The sequence below is a fragment of the Canis lupus genome, chromosome 12 (assembly GCF_003254725.2).
Source record: "Canis lupus dingo isolate Sandy chromosome 12, ASM325472v2, whole genome shotgun sequence".
Taxonomy (NCBI): Eukaryota; Metazoa; Chordata; class Mammalia; order Carnivora; family Canidae; genus Canis; species Canis lupus.
Window position 1 is genome coordinate 3,760,734 of NC_064254.1, and position 23,344 is coordinate 3,784,077.

General features: G+C 42.2%; 1 protein-coding gene across 2 annotated transcripts in view; it reads right to left on the reverse strand.

Moving 5' to 3' along the window:
* Positions 1–20,847, reverse strand: part of NUDT3 (nudix hydrolase 3) — a 127,574-nt gene extending 106,727 nt beyond the window's left edge. The window contains exon 1 of one of the 2 annotated variants that reach the window (XM_025418477.3): positions 20,453–20,847. In XM_025418477.3, the coding sequence (XP_025274262.1) occupies positions 20,453–20,551 (99 nt within the window). In that variant the 5' untranslated portion in view covers positions 20,552–20,847. Of the gene's footprint in view, positions 1–20,002; positions 20,093–20,452 lie in introns of those variants that run through there. The other variant, XM_049092032.1, reaches the window with a different exon arrangement.
* Positions 20,848–23,344: the final 2,497 nt, after the last annotated feature.

Consider the following 23,344-nt stretch of genomic DNA (forward strand, 5'->3'; position numbering starts at 1 on the left):
GACCTTAAAGGCATGGTGCTTAGTGAAATAAGTCAAAAACAAATACTGTATGATCTCACATGTGGAACCTAAAAAAAGAAAAACAGAGAACAGATTGGTAGTTGTTGGCAGAGGTGGTTGTGGGAAGGTGAACAAGGTCAAAAGCTACAAACTTTATAATTATAATATATTATAATTATATTATAATATAAATAAGTTCTGGGGATGTAATGTACAGTATGGTGACTACAGTTAACAGTATTTTATTGTATACAGTTATTTTAAAGTTGCTAAGAAAGTAAATTTTAAAAGTTCTCAATATCAGAAAAAAAGATTTGTAATTATGTTACAGCAGAGAAACAAGACAGACATCACCTTAACCAATCAAGGTTAACATCGCCAGTAATAAGATAGACTGATATCAGGTACCTTTTGGTATGATGCTATGATGCATTGACAAGGACATAGCACTTCTGTGATATTACCGCCAAAAATGCATGGCCTCAATCTAATCATGAGAAACCATGAGACCCAAATTAAGGAACATCTACGAAATACTTCACTACATATTCTCTATGGGACTCAATTTTCTTCAGCTACCTCAAAACAACGTATCAAAAGACACAGAATCTGTACTGAATAGCATATATGAAAACTAAGCTATCAATTATCTAAGGGTATTTGGAGATTTGTAAATTTAGGAGATTTGTAAAAAGGTAAAATACCACCACTCTTTTCACTAAATACTTGATTAATGAGCACTGGGGGAAGAGGGTAGCAAATGGAGGGCAGTAATTCTTTTTTTTTTTTTTTTTTTTTGAGGGCAGTAATTCTTTAAGATGGTTGGCAGTCATATTTTTTAAAATGTGTACTTTTTGAAACCAGAGAAAGATAAAACAGTAATTACTGTGTTTGCCAATATTACCTTCTTCTGTGATTTAACAATATCATTTACAACAGAGAACATTAAGTAAATGCTTTCATCCATTCAACGGGCACATAGTCATTAAAATGTTTACGCTAAGTTCAGATTAGGAAAAAAATTTGTTTATAATAATGTGAAAAACAGGACGCCTGGGTGGCTCAGTGGTTGAGCATCTGCCTTTGGCTCAGGGAGTGATTCTGGAGTTCTGGGATCGAGTCCCACATCAGACTCCTTGTGAGGGGCCTGCTTCTCCCTCTGCCTATGTCTGCCTTCTCTCTGTCTCGAATGAATGAATGAATGAATGAATGAATGAATGAATGAAATCTTTGAAAAAACAGTTTATAAAACTATACTTGTCAATCACTTTTTTTTTTTTTACCATTTTTGTTAAGAACCAAAAACCATAACGATTAAAGAATTTCCTCCCTATGTTTTAGAAATTATTTGAAGGTATTTAACCTCCCAACAACCATGAACCTGCTATGTATAAAGCACCATCTAGGCACCAGGGAAGATGAACTATGAGCAGGACAGACACATTAGAACTCTGATAACTTACAACCTACTGGGAGCAAAAGAGGGAATGTTTTCCAAATTCACTACTGTGAGCATGAACTTTCTTTATAATGGAAAGAAGACTAATAAAACTGCCTTCAAAAAAATGTCTCTGGCATTCAAAATTTGCCAAAAATATCCATGTTTCTGATAAATTCAGTTTTCTTCCCACAACACATATGTGCTGGCTCTGTGATGCGTGATCAGCTGCAGCCAACGGTGACAATAAGCAATGGATGCTGCTAAAGTCAGTATAGATTATGTTTCTATAATTGTATCACAGCCTCTCAATCCACCTTTGTTTTATTTTGTTTTGAATGCTGGTGCTGGGAGTCAGCTTTAGAAATGTATTTTTATTCAAATTTCTTCCTTTCCACTTATTTAACTCCTTCTTGTAGATCTGTCAGGGGAAAAAAAAACAAAAAACAACAACAACAACAACAAAAAAAAACCTGTGTTCTTTTCTACCTTTGTACGCATTTCACCAGAAATAGCACAGTAGTCAGATTTGGATGCCCTTTCGGTTTCAGTTCCCTTATCTCACTGAAGTGGTTGGGTAGGTTCTGCCTAAGGTTGGATAGGTTCTGCCTAAGGTTACTTCCAGGTTTACAAATTTCAAGATTCTATAACCTTAGGTCTTACCTCTCTCCATAACGCCCTTTCAAAGTACACTCACACAGGTCCATTTACTGCATTTAAATACTTTTTAAAGTTTATTCCATTAAATTCCTTCTTTCCCACTTCCTAGGTTTTTGGATCACATGCCATACTGAAGTCTATCTTTGTGCAGCTGTATTAGGCCCTTATGAGCAGGATTTGATTTTTTTTTAAGGTTTGCACAATCTGTATTAATGCAGTAAACTTCTACTCACCCATCAACACCCAGATTTACTCCTTTCCCACTATTTCCAACTTTCCGATTCAGCATTAGTCACCTCGTTCATTAAGCATTCTGTACCAGGTTCTTTTTTTTTTTTTAATTTTTATTTATTTATGATAGTCACACACAGAGAGAGAGAGAGAGGCAGAGACACAGGCAGAGGGAGAAGCAGGCTCCATGCACCGGGAGCCCGACGTGGGATTCGATCCCAGGTCTCCAGGATCGCGCCCTGGGCCAAAGGCAGGCGCCAAACCGCTGCGCCACCCAGGGATCCCTGTACCAGGTTCTTTTATAACACTTTTCTCACTACATCATAATTATCTGTTGACCACTGGGATTCCTTCAGTGGTTCCTGTCTTAGTAACAATGGCTAACGATTCTTGAGTACTCAATATGTACCTGGGAAGGGCTATCTTCCCTCATACAAGTTCCACAGAATTTCATAAATTAGGTACCATATATTCCCACTTTACAGCTGAAAAAACGGACTCTTGGTCAATTTCCTACTCCCCTGACCTTATTATTATATAAGCATTATAGCTCCTGAATCAGTCCCCAACCTTGAAACATTCCTGTTTCATTTCCTCTCCAGCTCCTACATGCAAAGCAATAGGGAAATACAGAAAATGTAAGCACTATAAATTCTATCCTCTCTCTTGAAGATGGAATTTAAGTTTCCAGAATTCTAAAACACTTTCCTGGCAGCCTGGGTGGCTCAGCGGTTTAGCGCCGCCTTCAGCCCAGGGCCTGATCCTGGAGACCTGGGATCGAGTCCCACGTCGGGCTCCCTGGAGTCTGCTTCTCCCTCTGCCTGTGTCTCTGTCTCTCTGTCTCTCTGTCTCTCTCTGTGTATCTCATGAATAAATAAATAAATAAATAAATAAATAAATAAATAAATAAATAATCTTAAAAAAAAAGAAACGTTGATTTATGAATTGCTTTGAGTTTATCTTGCTAATAAAATATAAATTAAAATATTAAAAAAAATAAAACACTTTCCTGCTTATAGTTTATCCTCTGTAGTGCTCTACACACAAGCAGGCCCACAACTGCCTGTGAGGATACACACCATTCGACCTCCAACATTATAAAACTATCCTTTTGATCCCAACCCCACCAGTCTGCCAGACTTTTTCTTGCCTCTGAAACTCCTATGACCAGACCACTTTCAGTATATACATTTTACTTCTCAGAAAGATGGTGCCACCTAGAAGTTTTCTCAAATTCACATCAATATAACTCAAGCTCTAGGTTTTTTTCTTTTATCCACACTTTAATCTCAGATGAAAATGTACTTCTTTCCTAAAAACCTATCCTAATCAACCCAAATCCATGCTGGATCCCCTTCTACACATACCCATTCCCCTCCTTCCCACCTATCTAAATCCTATCCTTTCCTAAAACCCAAGATTGACTACTTCAGTGTTTTGTCTCCAACACGAAGTCCCTCCAAAGTACAGTCTCTCTACACTTTCTCTAACTGCTCCATGTACTTCAAGTCCTATTTCTTCCATTTTTCAATCTGCCCCCACATAAGACACATAAGAGTTGCTTGTTCAACTGCACTGAAATGGCTAAAGGAAATTAACCAATTTAGAAAAGCATTCTTCCTGGAGACCAGGGAACACATCCCATTTTAAAAATCACCACTGCATCTAGAATAGTACTTTATATAGGTAAGGACTCAATAAACTCTTATAGGAGACTATAATGTGTATTTCAAGAAGCATCCTGCGGTTTTCATAAACTTGCATCATTAAAAAACATTTTTGGGGATAATGGCTGGCTCAGTCGGTGTAGCATGCAACTCTTGATCTAGGGGTCAGGAGTTTAAGCCCCATGTTGGGCGCAGAGATTACTTAAAAATTTTTTAAAAACGGGGATCCCTGGGTGGCTCAGCAGTTTGGCGCCTGACATTGGCTCAGGGCATGATCCTGGAGTCCCAAGATGGAGTCCCACATCGGGCTCCCTGCATGGAGCTTGCTTCTCCCTCTGCCTATGCCTATGCCTATGCCTCTGCCTCTCTCTCTCTCTCTCTCTCTCTCTCTGTGTGTCTCTCATGAATAAATAAATAAAATCTTAAAAAAAAAAAATTCGGGACTCCACACATATACATTTCTTCTAGCACAATGCATTAGTGAGGAGGTTACCTTAAAAACTACCCAGGGGGTGCAGTAGACAGGGTTCTTGGACTACAAGCAACAGAAACCAAGACTGGCCATGTGTAGCCAAAGGGGATGTACTGAAAGAAACATCAAAGGCTCAGAGAATTGGAGTGGCAGGGACAGGAAGGCCAGGGTTGGAAGATGGGCCCACATCATGGCATGCCAGGGCTGGAAACAAAAGCCACAGCCTGAAACTAAAACACAAACATCTGGTTAGCATACAGCCGCTGTCTTTCCCCTGCTCTCCCTTTGGCGTCCTCAGGACCCAGACTCAAAGCACCGAGCCACCAACTAATGGAGCCTGAGTCCTGCATCCACACTGGCACACCAGAGAAGGAAGCTAGCACATTGGCCCATTCAGTTCTTGGGATGCTAGGGTGGGCCCTTCCTCCTCTCCAAAGGAGGATTTCTCCAAAAATAAAAGAAGAATGCTCTGAGGAAAGAGGTGCTGACCAGAGACCCTAGAAATAAAAAGCAGTTATCCCTCGCACAGATATGCACCCACTTGCAAAGTCACTCACAGAATGACTCCACAAACATTCTATGCCCTGATTTTCTGCCAGAAAAATCAATCATTTGGTAGACTCTACATCCCTACACCATAGCCCACAAACTGTTCTCCAGAGACTCTAATGTGTATGCCACTGCCTCAGCTGCCCTTGGCCTCTTCTATCCCATCTGACCACAGCAGATCCTCCCCCAGGTCCCTTGACCAGGTCCTATGCCAAGTCCTTCCCAGACATGCACCTTACTAAGCCAAAGAATTCATCTCCCCACTTCTTTCTCCCACAGCACTATATTTCTAGTTTAAAGAATTTTTAAGTTTTATTATAAAATCAAGCTACAGGGATTATTTTAAGTAAAATTCAAGGTGTTAAAATAAATCACTTTTATTTTATGCATTTAAAATATTTTCTTAGGGATGCCTGGGTGGCTCAGCGGTTGAGCGTCTGCCTTTGGCTCAGGTCATGATCCTGGAGTCCCCAGATCGAGTCCCACATCTGGCTCCCTGCATGGAGCCTGCTTCTCCCTCTGCGTGTGTCTCGGCCTCTCTGTGTCTCTCATGAACAAATAAAATCTAAAAAAAAAAAAAAAATTCTTAGACATGCTATAAAGTACGACTTTTTAATGGTACAAAGTATTAATATCATGAAATAAAAAGTAAGTTCAATTCTGAAGGATTTTCCTGGTTCCAGTGGCAGCTCCAAGGTTTCAAACTGGTAGGGTTCTCTCTTGAGCCTCTTGTTTTCAAGTCTTTGAGGATGAGAAGTGTCTTTATTCCTCTCCCAGACACTGGGTGGGTTGGACCCTCTTAATTTCTCTTTCTCCAAGTACAGATCTGGGACAGTGTGAGGGGGAGGCAAGCTGAGGATAAGAGCTTTCTTTATCCAGAGAAAGGCTTCTCTTTCTGTTTTCTCTGTCAGGCTTGGACATTTGCCCAAATCATGGTAGATGCTCCATAAATGATGATCTGAGGAAAGGGGAAGGAAAGATGGTGGACCACTTAACAGTGCCAAGCTCTTACAAACAGGGCCCACCATCACCAAGTACTCTGCCCTGTCTGGCACCCCTCCTAACACTATAATTGTCATAAAAGATGAAAACAGAGAATGACTGAAGTCCTCTAAGGCCTTCTAGTTCAAATATCACACTGTACTGCAACTGCTGGCTTAGTTATGTATCTCCACCACAGATCGTAAGCAACGTGAAAGCAGGGGCTGTGTTCACCTCATTCACTGTAATGCAGCACAGAACCCACAGCTCAAGAGATACAAACTGATTTAATTAACAAACAAATTCCCATAACTTTCTTCCTACCACAATTCGCTATAAGCCCAGGTTGCTATAAAGTTAGAAATTGCCTTTTCCTTAGCTTTATATTTACATAGCTGACACCGAATGTTAACTTGTGCCAGGCACTGGACTAAATGTTCTATATATTAAGTGATTTCACTTGTCCTCCAACAACAATAAAATAGAGAGGTACTATTATTGTTAAAAGTGAGAAAATGAGGCAAAGAGATGTAAAGTAATTTGCTCAAGATCACCAGACAAGTGAGTGTGACAGCCAGGGATCCAATTCAGGTATGTCTGACTCTAGGGCCTAAGCTCTTCAACACTACAGACATGGAGACTCAAACGCCATTTTATGGGACCTGGGCAGGGTGCACAGGAGTGTGAAATCAGTCGGAATCTCTGACACTGACTAGTCTAAAGAGGTAGGAATATTTCCATCTCCACAAAGAAATATGCACTCTCCCCATTTTTCTTGAAATTTACATGGGTACAAGAAATCTTTGACCTTACTCTTAACTCTACCTTGAGAAGGCGGTAACACCTCAGCCACCCCAATAAATGTTAGCGGTCACTGGGCCTCTCTATCTAGGGGACCACAGGGAATGGTAAGGACTGTGGCCCACTGAAGAGGGGTGGGCAGTCAGTCCATAAGGGTGGCCACCAATCAGCTCTGGCTGCAGTCCTCACATAGGGAAGCTGGTGTAATGAGGCCAGATCCTCTGGTTTTTCAAGAAAAAAACTAAAGACCAGATTCCTTATTCAAAAATTTTCAAATTAAAATGTTGGCAACTAATTTTTTTTAAATTGCTTTTTATCATCTTTCATCCCACACACAGCCATGAGCCATCAGTATGTGGTCCTCACACAAAACTTCAAGGCAAACAGGGTTCCAAAGGCCTCTGACTTTCCATGAGGTCACCCACCTGGCCCAAAGTCCTCCATCTAGAATACAGTTTTGTCAGCTACCCAAATCTAACCAAGACATCTAGGTGTGGCCCTACAAACTCCCTAAAACGATTCCGACACTCCAGTTCATTTTCACAGACTCCTCCAAATACTCATAAACACTCCTCTCCATCGCCTCTTTAATTAGCTTGCATTTTACATTCTACACTGTATCCTGCCAACAGCTCACAGCTCCTCAGGAGCTCACATCCTATTCCATACATCTTAACCTCCTCAGTTCGGAGTATTCTTTAGAGACACACTACTTCTGTAATTTTTTAAAAAAATTCCTTTTTGAAAAAAAAAATCACTCTAGTATCTGGCAGAAGGATGACCCCAAGCTATGTCCTTATTAAATAGTTGTTGAACCTTTGAAAACACCATAGAAGTATAATTAATAATTAATCCAGAAACTCTCTGGATTATTTTTTCTGACTCATTCTACCAATAAAATCTAAAAGTTTCATCTCATTATTATTAAAAGCAGTCTACCTAAACTGCAAAACCTCCCGGGAAAAAAATCAGCACTGCAGTGAGAGGTGCAAAAGCCCTGAGTCAGGGCTCAGCACATTTAGTAAGCGCTAATTTACTAAATTGTTTTAAGTCTAACAACCAAGTTATTCCAAGAGGAAGAAAATGAAACATTAAGTAATTAAAATTCCAATTATTCAAAACATTAATTCAAGCTACTCACATTTACAAAGTGTTTTATAAAAGCAGGTATTTTGCCTCAAGAAGTTCACTAGAATTCCTGAATATTCGAAGAAAAATCATTATCCTTTCATTACTCTTTCTTTTTTTTTTAAAGTTATCTCTACACCTAATGGGGGGCTTAAGCTCACGACCCCAAGATCAGGAGTAGAATGTTCTACTGCTGAGCCAGCCAGGTGCCCCTTCAGGCAGTTCTTTAAAAGGATTTTACTGTGGGGTGCCTGAGTAGCTCAGTGATTGAGCCTCTGCCTTCAGCTCAGGGCATGGTCCCAGAGTCCTAGGATCAAGTCCCACATCAAGCTCCTTGTGGGGAGTCTGCATCTCCCTCTGCCTGTGTCTCTGCCTATATGTCTCTCATGAATAAATAAATAAAATCTTTTAAAAATAAAATTTTAAAAAAAGGACTTTACTGTTCTATGAACAAAGAGAACTAAGTGTACACAAAGAAAGTCTATTTAAGGGACCATTTCTTTTTAATGTATATAATAGTCTTGTCTTCTGTACAGATTTGTTTCCGCTTGCTTTAGATTTAAGTTTTTGTTATTTTGCAATAATTTTCTTTTTTAAAAAAAAAAGATTTTCTTTTTTCATAAGAGACAGAGAGAGAGAGGGAGAGAGAGAGACATAGGTGGAGAGAGAAGGAGGCTTCCCGTGGGGAGCTCGATGGGGCACTCGATCTCCGCACTCCAGGATCACGACCTGAGCTGAAGGCAGATGCTCAACCACTGAGCCACCCAGGCGTCCCTTATAATAATTTTCTTTACGTGGAGCTGAAATTCACCTGCTTTATCTCCTTTTGGAAATGCTCACAAAACACACAGACGTAAGATAATGTTTTATGCTACTCAAGTTATTAATTTCCCGTTTTGAAAAAGAATTAAAAACTGTCCTAAACTGCCTAGGAATTTTTAAAAGTATATTTGGATAAAGCACACAAAAGATATGATCTTACCTGCCTCAGATATGTAACCAGATTTGCACACAGCCCACTTCTGGTTAACTGCACTAAGAAAGCAGCAGGCAGCAGCACACACAACATGCATGATAAAATGTCGAGAAGCAGAAAAAAACAACCCACTCATGTTTGCTTTGCAAATACTTTTCGTGCTCACATTGGAATATGGTTGTATCATTCTAGTAATTCTTTTCTATTTCATAAATAAGGAGGTTGCACTGTGATGATCTTCTTCAATCAAGTTTCCCATACCCAGCTCTGGGATGGCATTTTGGGGGACTGATGCAAGGGGATAGAAAAGGTTAAGGCACAGGCTGGGAGAAGGAAAAATCTTCGTTTTCTTCCTTCTTGAGAGCCTCCATCACTACTCACAAAGCATACATCACTTTTGATACTTCTGGTCATGGAATGTGTGGGGTTCCCCCTACACCAAACAGGTCTCTGCAAAACCAGCTGGGTGTCCTACAATTTTACTCCATCCTGACGCTATCTCTGGATGCCATCATCTCTCTACTCAGAGACAGAGTCAGATCACACAGGTTAAGAGCTCAGTCCCACAAGTCCACCACCACCCTTCCCAATGCCAGTCCCAAGCCCCCATTACTACCAATGCTTCTGACCAATTGGCTACAAATGAGAGGTTCCAACAGCCCCCTCTGTGGGCTCAATGAATTTGCCAGTGGCTTACAAAACTGAAAGAAACAATTCATGTTTGCCAATTTATTAAATAATATGATAAAGGATACAGATGAACAGCCAGATCAAGAGCTACATAGGGCAAGGAACTTCTGGCTCCATGGAGGTGAAGTGTGTCATCCTCCCAGTGTGAATGTGTTCACCAACTTGGAAATTCTCCAAACCCTGTACTATTGGGATTTTTATGGAGGATTCATCATGTAGGCATGATGGGTCATTAACTCCATTTTCAGCCCTTCTCCCTTCTCAAGGCAATGAGGGGCAGGGCTCAAAATTCCAAGCTGCTAATCATGGCTTGGTCTTTCTAGTGACTGGCCTTCATCCCGGAGCCATCCAGGAACCCACCCAGAGTTGCCTCACTGGAACAAAAGACACTCCTATCATCCAGGAAATTACATCAGGAGCCCTGTGTCAGGAATAGAGGTCAAAGACCAATATTAGAACAAGAGATGCTCTCGTGTTCTTATCACTTCCGACATAGTGAGAATATTAGGAGCTCTGTGCCAGGAACCAAGGGCAGAGACCAATACATGCCTTCTATTACCTCAAGTCTCTCAGGAAGAGCTGAAAAGTCACCATTCCACTCAGAATTCTACCTCCTTCTCATTCCACAGCTGGGACAAAAGCATATGGCTAAAAGTGAACTGTTTCCTACTACTACCAGGAAGGTACTTTGGCTTGAAAGGTCGACTCTGCGTAGTGTAAACAGCGAGAGTTTAGAAATCAGCAAGCCCAGTTTGACCCAGACAACTGCTAAGCTGCTTTTCAGGGGCTTGAAGGCCAGTTAGACAAGCAGCTTCCACATCATAGCACTTTCCTGATACACACAGCCCACTGCCAACACTGATTCTAATGCACACATGCAGACCACTCCATTCCTAGCAGTTCCGCATTCCAGAAGGATCCCCAGCACTTAAGGTAACCAAACTTCAATAAAATTAGGTAAGTGCTCAAAAACTATACTGCTTAAATGGCCTGGGTTCAAACACATTTCTAGGGATGCCTGGATGTCTCAGCAGTTGAGCATCTGCCTTCAGCTCAGGGCGGGATCCGGGATCAAGTCCTGCATCAAGCTCCTTGTGGGGAGCCTGCTTCTCCCTCTGCGTATGTTTCTGCTTGCCTCTCTTTCTCTCTCTCTCTCATGAATAAATAAATAAAATCTTTTTAAAAAAAAAACATATTTCTAATAAAGATGTTAGTTAAAAATTTGCCATTAAAAAAATATATATTTCTAGGAAAAACTGGCAAAAACCTCTATTAAACAAAAATACCCCCCATTCTTTCACTTGTAATGCCCTGCAGTATATCTTTTATAAGCTAACAACTACCTGAATCTTTTGTTCCATATCCTTTGTACCATTTGAATTTTGTACTGTGTGCATATACTACCTATTCAAAGTAGCCTTTCTGACTAACTACCCTAATAAAGTGTAAAGAAACTTTAGGGATTTGTCTTTGGGTCCTTTCAGATTTATTTCTTTAAAATATTACAGAACAAGGGATCCCTGGGTGGCGCAGTGGTTTAGCGCCTGCCTTTGGCCCAGGGCGCGATCCTGGAGACCCGGGATCGAATCCCACGTCGGGCTCCCGGTGCATGGAGCCTGCTTCTCCCTCTGCCTATGTCTCTGCCTCTCTCCGTCTCTCTCTATCATAAATAAATAAAAATTAAAAAAATAAAATAAAATAAAATAAAATAAAATAAAATAAAATAAAATAAAATAAAATAAAATATTACAGAACAATACTTTTATCTCCACTTGTACATTTCTTAAGCACAAGTTTTTTTCTAATCAACTCTTACTGTTCTATTACCATCCTGTCACCATCACTTCTATTCCTCACATACAAGGGAAAGAAGGTGGTTTCATGGATATTACTAGTTTGTTTGCTGGGTTGCTGTAGGTGGCAGAGTAAAGGAGAACCAGGAAAACTAGAAGAGTAACAAACCTCCACAGGAAATGGTAGCCTCCCACCTCTGCAACATCTCCCACCACTCTCCTCCACTTGGCCTTCAGCCACTCTGGCCAGCTTCCTGCTTTTCCTCCTTGCCAAATTCATTGCCATTAGGGGTCTCTTCCCTCTGCCTTGCTTTTCAGAGACTACTGGACCCCAATTTGCCAACACCCCCACCCCCAGTCTCAGTCCCATCACATATTTGTTTCCTGCCCAGTATCACCACTGCCTAAAATCAAGTTCACTAATATTTTTGCTCATTTACCATCTCCCTGCATCTGATATCAGAAGCTTCACAAGAGCAAGAGCTTCCATCCTGTCTTGTTCACCACTGCATTCCAAAAACAGCATCTGGCCTAGAAGCAGGTACTCGATAAAAGTTTGTACAACCAAAAAAAAAAAAAAAAAAAGTTTGTACAACCAATGAATAAATGAATGAATGACTATAAGAATGAACATTTTTCAGAGCACCTGGGTATCTCAATCAGTTAAGCATCCAACTCTTGATTTTGGCTCAGGTCATGGTCTCAGGGTCATGGGGTCTAGCCCCACATGGAGCCTGCTTAAGATTCTCTCTCCCTCTGCCCCTCCCATTGTTTGTACATGTGCACACGTGCTCTCTCTCACAATAAATAAAACCTTTAAAAAATGAAGGGTTTTCCTCACTCAAAGGCTTAGTAAGCTAGGAAGCAAGGATTTCAAGAAGACTGGGAAAAACTGTTGACATCCTTGAGCTTCCATGTTATTTTAGGACAGAAATTCTCAAACTAGATTCAAGAAGTTTTCTTGGGTATTTGGAAGGTGTTACTCAGCAAGTTGACTTTTTTTTTTTTTTTTTTAGCAAGTTGACTTTGGATGCATATGTTTTATTACTAAATTTTAGGTTTGGGGACTTTTTTTCTAAATTCAATTACTTATTCTTCTTTTATTTATATATTATCTTCTTCGCCTATGATGGATCCTTTGTTCCATTTCATACATTAACCACCATAAATCAAATGCTTCAAGACTCCATACTCACAAACTTGACATCGTGTCTCTTTCACTTTGACCTAGATAAAGAATAAAATAATGACAACAGAAAACATTTTTATGACCATCCTTATCAACCTTCATTTGCAAATTGATTACTACTAACTAAACTTTGGAATCCAGATTTGATATACATTGTTGGTTGGCTACAACCACTATGGACAAGTCATTAAAATAGTATCTACTACTTGATGGTAGTTTGTTGATGTATTTTCTTATCTACTAGTAAAAGGCTATCAGCAAAATGAAAATCCTTTTTCCTCAGGTATTGCATCACTAACGGTTAAGGATCAGTACATTTTATCAACTACCCAACACAAATCCTGCAAGATGGCACAGACTCACAAGTTCAACATGTAAAAGAAATCCTAAGTGTCCTATTATGAAAAAGGATCCACTGAGACTCAAAAGATTTACAACCGAATACACATACACTCCCACTGGGCTGATACTCAACATTATTATCAAACACCCTGTCACTAAGACACTGGAAATAAGAGCTAGAAGACTTCCCTGAAACCCATTACTGGTAGGCACTAGCATTCAGTGTATTGGGGGTATTTTCAATTCCTCTACTAGCTGTAAAGATCCCACAACCCTGAGATCATGCCCTGAGCTCAAGGTAGACGCTCAACCAATGAGCCATCCAGGTATCCCTAGACTATAAACTTCTTCAGGGACAATGTGTTCATTCATTCATTCACATAGTCAAGAAATAATATTAAGCATATACTATGTTCTCATCACCAAGGATACAGGAGTGCATAAGAGACAAAAATCTCTATCCTCATAAACTAACTTGTATTCTAGTGAGAGAAAACAATACAACTAACAAATGGGAATATAACATGTCTTCATGATATGTGCTGCCCAGAAAGAAAAAAGCCTAGGAGATACAGTGACAATGGACTGGTATTATTTTCTATAACATGATCATTAAAGACTTGTCTGATGAGGTGAAAACCAAGCAAAGAAAAGGGACCGATAATATGACAGAGAAACAGCACAGTGGCCAATGTGGTTGCAAGAAAGGGATGAGTAAGAGGGAGAGTAATAAGAGATGAGGTCAGAGACATGGCAGGGGACCCAAACATCCAGAACCTTAGAGGTCATGATTAAGGGATCCCTGGGTGGCGCAGCGGTTTAGCGCCTGCCTTTGGCCCAGGGCGTGATCCTGGAGACCCGGGATCGAATCCCACGTCAGGCTCCCAGTGCATGGAGCCTGCTTCTCCCTCTGCCTATGTCTCTGCCCCTCTCTCTCTCTCTCTCTCTCTCTCTCTGTGACTATCATAAATAAATAAATAAATAAATAAATAAATAAATAAATAAATAAATAGGTCATGATTAAGACACTGGATTCACTGAGAATACCACTGGGGCAGAGAAGTGACATGATCTGACATCTATGTTGGAAGAATCACTACAGCAGCTATGGTAGACAAGACTAGAAGAGTGAGAGCAGAAGCAGGAAAACCAGTTAAGAAGATTCAGCTGTAGTCCAGGCAAGAGGCAATAATGGGTTAGGCTAGAATAGCACAGTGGAGGTGGAAGAGAGAAGGTTAGGCAGGATCTGCTGTAAGATTAGATGTAGTTTAGGAGAAAGGGAGAAGTCAAGGATGGCTCCAAGGTTTCTAACCTGGAGCATGGATATTTCCTTTACTGAAAGAGGCACAACTAATTAGGATAAGCAGGTTTCTGTTGCTGTTTGGTTTTTGGTGGATGGAATCAAGAATTCAGTTTGGGTATTCTAAGTTTGAGATGCCGAGAAGATATCCAAATGGAAACACCAAATAGCTTGCAGGATAGTCAAGCCTTGATTTCAAGAGAGAAATTAGGGCTAAAAATACAGTTGAAAGTTATCAGTATAAATACAGTAGTTAAAGATGGGACTGGATGAGATCACCTACTGTATGAGCATGTGTAGGAAGTATGGGGAGTGGAACCGGTTCAAAGATTGTGTCCTTGTGCACTACAATAAAAGAATTCGGGAAAATGAGAAGGAATACACTAAGAAGGAATAACCAATAAGAAGGGGAAGAACTAGAAAGATGTCCTAGAAGCAAGGTAAAGAAAGTATTTCAAGAAGAAAGTAATGATGAGGCAGCAAGGATTCAGAACTGGCCACTGGTTTTGTTAACTTGTTATCTTGAAGACTGATTCCAGCATAATCATAAAAAAGAGTGCCTGACTGGAATGAGTTCAAGAGAAATGGGAAGTCGGAAAGTGGAGACAAGGAATACAGAAAAGTTTTGCTGGGAACTGGAAGAAAGAAATGGGATGGTAGCTGGAGGGAACATGGGGTAAGGGAGCATTTCTTTTAAGATGGAAAATACTTTACCCTGCTCAGCTGGGAATGATAAAGTAGAGAAGGATTTGGTAATGAAGCAGGAAAGACAGGACACCCATAGGACACCCACCCCTGCTGGGCTGGCAGGAGGGGATGGGCACAAATACATAGCAGATAGAAAAGCTGACTTTATGAGGGACCATAGACTTATTTACCAGTGTAAAGATACACTGCAGGATCTTGCACAGAGACTAGTCCACAATAGGGCCCTCAAAAAATGAGTAAACTAATGTATTCTTGAACAAGGGCCCTTCCTTTTTGGACTAGGCTATCAAGAAAATGAGAGATTGCTTCATACAAAGTAGATATGCAACCCGATATTTACTGAGAAATGAGAATCACTCAGGAGCAAAAAAGGTTAAGGCAAAGAATAGAAAAGAAGAATGGAGATTGCAGTATGATTTCAGACCAGAATTCACATCTCAGGAAGCAAAATAGAAAAGGAGGTAATGGGAAAAATGTTTAACTGACTAACCAGTATTACTACGTAAGCACGAGAGAGCACACACACAAGAAGCCACCAGGAAAAGAATGAGAGAAATGAGCATCAGTAATGTCCAATCAGATGACTGGATCAATGCACTCATCATGATCTTAGAACAATGTAATACTGGACAATGACCAGAGATATGTTACAAAAAGACTCTCCAACCAGCCTGGGATCTACTGAAAGCTCTTTGTCATGGTTATTGCCTCTGGGATTGCTGCCTGTGCTTTACTCTCCTCTCTAGAGCCCAGGAGAAGGTGTGGTCTGCCATGACGTCCACCTGCTCCTCTGGGACATTCTTACTAACAAACACTCAGGCCACCAGAGTCCCTGCCCACTGAGGATCTTCAATGTCAGTCATCTCCCCACCCACCCTCGTGAGTTCAGAGAAAGTGCGAAGCAGCAGTCCCTTGCCAAGAGATGGAAAAGCTCAACCAACAAACCTAAGACCCTTAAGGACAGTTTTGACCTTTCTATTATTTTTTATTTTTTAAAGATGTATTTATTTATTCATGAGACACATAGAGAAAGAGGCAGAGACATAGAAAGACAGAGAAGCAGGCTCCTCACAGAGAGCCCAGTGTCCCAGACCCAGAATCACGCCCTGAGCCTAAGGCAGATGCTCAACAGCTGAGCTACCCTGGCATATCTATCCTTTCCTTTTAAAAGCAGTTTTAATACACAGAGAAATCTAAGATGATCCTATCAATACTCGTGTTTTACCTTGAGTAAAAATAGACCCTTAGGCGCAGCTTTAACTTTCCCAAGCACTGTGACATCATCTGGTGTCCAGACTGTGTCACTGGCCTTTCTAGGAGGGTATTTCACACTGCTAGATATTTCAACTGTCTAAAATGCCTGTTCCACTCCCCCACTCCACTCTGGGGAGAGTACAAGAACACAAGCAAGCCCACCTCTAGTGTCCCTCACTTCCTGTCATCACAGAGCCTCAAAAAAAGAGGGATAAGGGAAAAATCTCAACCGGAAGTGCTTTCAGAGAACCAAAGACAAACAATATGACAAAGTTGATTGTTATTGTCACCCAGTCCAGAAGAATAAAATCTTACTCAAGAAGCCAGTTTCAGTCTTGTATACTGCTTATGATAAAACATTAACTGGGAAGATAAGGCAGACTAAAAATACAAATGTATACTTACTTGCTAATCTTTGTAGGTCTAAGATCTTGTCTTGAATCTATCATTGGACGGCTGAGTTGTCTTTCATATACCACACCCATCATGCATGACCTGTTTTCCAGTTCAGGTTTTTAGGTTTTTTGTTTGTTTGTTTGTTTTTTTTAAGATTTATTCATGTATTTGAGAGAGAGAGAGCAAGAGCGTGCTCATGCACACATGCAGGGGATAGGGGGAACATGGGGGGAGGGGGGCAAATCTCCAGCAGACACCCTGCTGAGCCAGACACGGGGTTTGATCCCACAACCCTGAGATGACCTGAGCCAAAACCAAGAATCAAACGCTTAACTGAATGAACCACCCAGGTGCCCTCTCTGGTCCAGGTTTCTATAAAGAAAAACGAAAACCTGAAAACATTCATGAAGTGATCTATGTGCAGAGTCCTTTTAGACTTTTAAGACTCTTCTCCATCCTTCGCAGTTTGCTTATCCATATAATTGAGCAGTAATTTCTTTTAATGACTTGAAATTATTGAGTCATTCCAAAGAATTTAGAATACTCACAAAACCATTATTTTTGAACTCAAATCTCACATGCTTATATCATATTTAATTACACTACATAATTACAATAACAAGTAAGATGAACATACACAAATACAGGAATAAATACAACTGACTCTATGTAAGCACAGGACTGATTGGGTTGGGGGTGTATATGAGACCCAGTGGCTCACAGAATAACAAGGGTATTCAGTATACCAAGCTGGTTTAAATGGAGATTGGGTAAGAGACTGTCTACTGTGTATCAGTAGGTTCAAAGTACAGTAATAAATATGTTATCATGAATGCCCTAAACCTAAAGGTTTTAATTTATCAAAATGTTGATAACAATTAGTAAAACTTTGAAGTGGGGGGAGTTTCCTGCTATTGATTCTTGTCTACTCACAGGAAAAGCAGTCCAAGGTCTGACGGAAAGGAACACACTCTGTTCATGCTGTTGGGCCTGTTCTTCTGTTGCCCCCTCTAGACTCTAAACTCCCTATATGTAACAGTATCTCAATAAACTTGCTCTGTAAACTTGCCAACTTGCCAAATATGTTCACACATCCTAACCTGGATCAGTGTTTCAACTGTCACTGCTGGCATATAAAATCTTCTGGGGCTGAAAAAACAGAATGTTCGAAGGTTTGATTCCAATATTTTCTATCTCTTTCTCTTTACATTGTATGTATGTTTCCTGACACTGGTTAGTTAAGTTTATTAACCAGGGTCTCTTTATTCTTACATTACTATTGTATTCATGCTAACAGTATTCTGTAAGCTATTCTATCTTGATTAAAGCCATTGCTTCCCATTAAAAAATAAAATTGGGTTGAATGTCCTATTGAATTTGAATTTCACATTCCCACAATGTGTGGCAGTTAATACTTCCAGTTTCTGGCACTTCTATTGAGAACATAAAAGTTCTCCCGGAACTAACAAATTACTTCCCTTCTAACATAATTATGTAATCTGAGAGCTGAACGGCACCCTAGAGATTATTTTGTGGTCCAAAATCCCTCCCAATTAAGGGATCCCATCAAAAAGTACTCAACTTTTTTGGGCAGAAAGGGATATTTATCTTTAAATCTCACATTATAGAATGCTGCACCCATAGTAGGCTCTTAACACATACTTGTTTAATTGAACTGAACAAGTCTAAAATGGGTGCATTTCATTAATTTTCTTGTCCTTTCTGGGCTTTAGCTGTAACATCCACCGAATCTGTAATTAAAAATTTGCATGAGGGATCCCTGGGTGGCGCAGCGGTTTGGCACCTGCCTCTGGCCCAGGGCGTGATCCTGGAGACCCGGGATCGAATCCCATGTCGGGCTCCCAGTGCATGGAGCCTGCCTCTCCCTCTGCCTATGTCTCTGCCTCTCTCTCTGTCTGTGCGTGACTATCATAAAAAATAAAAAAATAAAAAAATAAAATTCAGATTATTTTTTAAAAATTTGCATGAAACAAATAAATAATAAATAAAAATAAATTTAAAAATTTGCATGAATCTTCTGCTCATTAACCAATGATCAAAAAGAAATTCAAGAGAGAAAACTCCACAATCAGCCAAATGTCTTAACATTAAGTCTGTTAATGTTAGTAAATAACAAAACTAAGAAAAAATAGAAAATCAAGTCTTAGTTTGCTTATGATCTATGAAGTTTCCAATTTATCCAAAATACTCACATGTTCTCAATTTCAGTATGATTTTTTTAAACAAATAGTCTTGCATCATTCATACAACTAAATTATACACCCTTCTACTTATAATTGGGGTGCTCACAGACTTAACCACAGTACTGTAGTAAGACATGTTATTATGCTAATTAATTTTCCCTCCAGTTAAAACAGACTGTGATCCCATCTGATTTCCTGTAATATGATATGAAAATGAAAAGAACAAAGCCTCTGGAGCAGTAAACACCACCAAAAATTTTACTTTACTCAAGTATATATTCCAAAACTGCATCATTCACAGCATGGCCCTGCTTAGTACCCCATTACAATGCATCTGTTTTGGGGACTTTTAAAATATATGATAAAATATATGATAAAACACGAAGTATACATTTCCAAATTCCCTCTCCTTCTGTTTTGCTGAAAGGGAACACACACACACATAGTCCCTCAACAGCACAATTACTGCTTGACTAATTTTTTTCAGGCAATAATTTAAAGTCCCACTTCCTCCTAAACATCTCTGGACAGCAACTCTTGGCAATCCATCTGTCTCTTTCATCACAGCTTCTTTTCATAACTAACGGGTCAAGTTCCTTTCCCCCCATTTCAACACGATGCACTGTACTTGCAGCCCTGCCACTATAGCCCGCTGCTGAATGCCAGAATATAGCATATTGAATTTCACTGTCCTTCATTGTTTCCAGTTTAACTGCCATTTTACCACCATGCACAGGAGAGAAACGCTTTCCCACAGGCATCTTATGAATTTCCAAAGCAGCTACTCTTTGTGGATTTACAAAAACGTTTGCCTTCTCTAAATTCCCTTTATCACCACAAAAACGGCTCTGGCAAGCTGAGATTTTCTTTTCTTTCTTTCTTTTTTTTTTTTTTTTTTCTTTTAGGTACTCCATGCAAAAAAGAAACTGATTCTAAGCATGTCCATTTTGCTAGCAAATTCAATCCTTAAGAGTTTCCGATAGGGCAATGTCAGGGCACAGATCTTAAACATGGCTTTTGGGCTTCCCAATTAAAATGAAGTATTTTCAGGTCATAAAGATTCTCTTATCGAACGTCCTTTCTTCTCAGCTACACCAGAAAGGCTACCCAGCGCATTGTAAAATAAACAAACAACTGGCTCTGGCGTCTGTACAACGCCCTAAATCTCCCCAACCACCCCCATGGGCTCACAGACACACGTAACCCCTCGGCCACCCCCAAACCTGCTCCGGTAGTGGACTATTTCTCTGGCACAAAGGGCCGGCCTGCGCCTCGTGCACGGCGGCCTCTGCACACATGTGCGGGCTGACAAGTGCGGGGCCGCCCTTCCTGGAGCCGACGCCGGAGGCCCGGCCCCGAGGCCACACGCTGTCCCGCACCCACCGCCTTCTCCCGGCGGCCCCCGGCCCCGTGACAGGCGGTCGGCTCCCACGCTCCCCCGGCCTGACCCGTGCTCAGGCCGCGCGGGGCCACGCTCGGACCCGCTGCCCCTCCGCCCACCGTCCGTCCTCTTTCCTCCCTCCTCCGCTCCGGCTCAAGGAATTCCGGCGGCACTTCCTTCGGGCCGGGAGGGGCAGTCCTGCCCGGGGCCCGGCACACCCCCGGCCCGCGGCCGCGCCCCCCGCACCTCGGCCGGCTCCGGCGACCCCCGGCCCGCCCGGCCGGAGCCTCACCTCCTCCTCGCTCTCGCTGCGGAAACACAGGCACGCGGCCCGCTTCTTGTAGCCGTCGCCGTCATAGGTGCGGGTCTGGTTCGACTTGAGCTTCATCATCCTCCGGGCCCGGGTGGGGGTGCGGTGCGGGTCGCGGGAGTCGAGGGTGGGGAGCCCGCTCCGGACGGCGGCGCGCGCGCGCGTCCCCGGCTCGGCCGAGGGAAGCAGGGAGGGGGAGCCGCTTCTCCGCTACACGGCTCGGCCGCTGGCCCGCCACGGCTGCCTCATTCCCCCCGGCCCAGGCCCCGCGCCGCCGCCGCCGTCACGGCTGCCGTCGCTGCTGCCGCCACGGCCGCCGCCCCCTCTGCCGCCGCCACCCCCGACGACGACCGCGCCGCCATCTTGGGCGCGCTGCGTCAGCGGCGTAAGGCTGCGCGGGCCTGCGGGACGGCCGCGCGCTCGCAGCGCAGGCGGCGTCCGGGAATCGCACCCTCCCAGTCCGCGCGGCGTAAACGAGCGTCTGGAATGAAAGGGCCGTGCGAACGGAGGCGGCCGCCACGCCGGGAGCGGAGGGGTGGGGAAGGCGGGGCGCGCGCGGAGGAAGTCGGGGGAGGGCGGGGTGCGGGCGCGGGGTCGCCCGGGGCCGCCGAGAGGTGCCTCTCTAGCCTCGGGGTCGCGGAGGGGGAAGCGGGGACTTGCCCAAGGTCGGGCCGCCCGCCTTGGCCTTGCCGGTTCTCTGGGAGCGGGGAAGGGGAAGGTTTGGAGGAAAAGCCGGATGCGGTTAAACGCTGTGGAGCGTCCACGGGATTTACCCAGGATCGGGCACTGCGCGGCCCCGGGCGAGAGGAGGCTGGAGGGAGGGGCGTTGTGCACAGAGCCTGGACCTCCAGAGCGCTGGGAGTCCTGAGCACCGGGGCACCAACGTATTCATCCCGCAGCCCTTGACGGGTGCAAAGACAGATGCTTCCTGTTAAGGTAAACAGGAGGGCCAGACAAGGAAGATACATGTGTATGTGCTCTACACACATAATGCAAATTGTAAAACATCCTTATTTCTGGCACTAAACGAGGACTTTATAGTGTGGACGTCAGATTCTCCAGAGAAAATATATAGCAAGACACAGGAGCAAGGGAAAATGAAATATAACCTGTGAATATTCCCAGCAGCCCAGACCAAATATAATACCATGCCCATTCCTTGAACGTGGTGTAAAACCTGTGCGGGATTTGTCTGTGAGTTGCTTATTGCCCTTCTTTAATTTGCTTGTATTTAGCACATAAAAAAATCAGGTTTTGAAACCAAGCCTTTGTTGGAATCTCGGTTACATGTTTTATTTGCTTCTATTTTTTGTCTGGCAATTAGTCACTTAATACATTGCAAATAATATCAATGGCATTTCACCTAATCCTAGCCACATAAAATGTGGAATTTCAGTTAATTTGGGTCAATCTTCATGCAATAGAATTCCCAAAATCTTGGTCATTTTGGTTGCTTTTCTAATTTTCTCTTCTGCCATTAGGTCTCTAAAAGGAAAGAAAAAAAAAAGTTCTGGCTGTAGAAATCCTGTAACATGATCATTGTCAAAATTTTGAAAAATACAGAGGGCATAAAAAACTAAATCATGTATCTTTGAGCACATTCTATAGAGATCTGTAGCCTGTCCCCCCCCCCCCGTCTTTCCCCTTATGCTATCTTTTTTTTAAAAAAATACCTTTCTAATTACTACCTGATAGCCCATCATAGGGATGACCATCAATTATTTTATATTTTCCTCATTGTTAGAAATTTAGATGGTGTCCTCTGTTTCATTAGAACAGTAATGAATGTCCCTGTATATAAATCCTTGTCCCTATTTCAGATATTCCTTTAGGATGAATTCCTAGAGGCAGATCAAGGGGGTAGGAACATATTTATGGCTCTTGCTACCTCTTGCCAAAGCCTTCCCAGAAAAGTTGTCTGAGTACAATCATTCCAGCAGCTAGACAGCTACATGGTACTATCTGCCACTTTATTAGGGTTGAGAGAGCAGAATTGCAAATGGTATTCCAGGTCTCAGTATACCAGGGTAAGCCTTTGAACATGCTTCCCTGGTGTCCAGAAGGCTCTAGGCTCTTCTTCCAATACCCTCACCTATTCCATTATCCCTCCCCACGTACCCAGAGAAGAAGCCAAATTATATTTATCCTTTAAAGCTCAAAAGTTGGGGATCCCCCGGGGGGCTCAGCGGTTTAGCACCTGCCTTTGGCCCAGGGCGCGATCCTGGAGTCTCGGGATCGAGTCCTGCGTCGGGCTCCCAGCATGGAGCCTGCTTCTCCCTCCTCCTATGTCTCTGCCTCTCTCTCTCTCTCTCTCTCTCTCTCTCTCTATGTCTATCATAAATAAATAAAACTCAAAAGTTCCCTCCTTCTGACTGCATAACTGCCTCTATGCTTCCTACTGGCCTGAGTTTGTCCTGCTTTATCACATTGTCACATGGCATTGTCACTTTCTTTTTTGCCAATCTCATATTTCAAATGTATTGAAGTCAGAGTCTGTGTCTCACTCATCCTTGCTTATTTCACTCAGCAATTTTCCCAGGACCTAACAGAATCAACCTTGAAAACATTTTATTAGTGAAAGAACAACTACTGCCCGTCCAGAACCTGATCTTGAGTATAAAGCTTAATCACTTGTCCACAGGAACACCCCACACGACACACCTAAAATCTGGTCCTCTGAATGAAGATCACATAACATTATCCTGGCCCAGCATGTCAGAAATCATCTGTAATAACTTTTAGTGTGATCTTGGGTAAAATGTTAAACAAAATACAGAAAATTGTTTTGTTTTTTTGTTTTTTTTTTTAATTTTTATTTATTTATGATAGCCACACAGAGAGAGAGAGGCAGAGACACAGGCAGAGGGAGAAGCA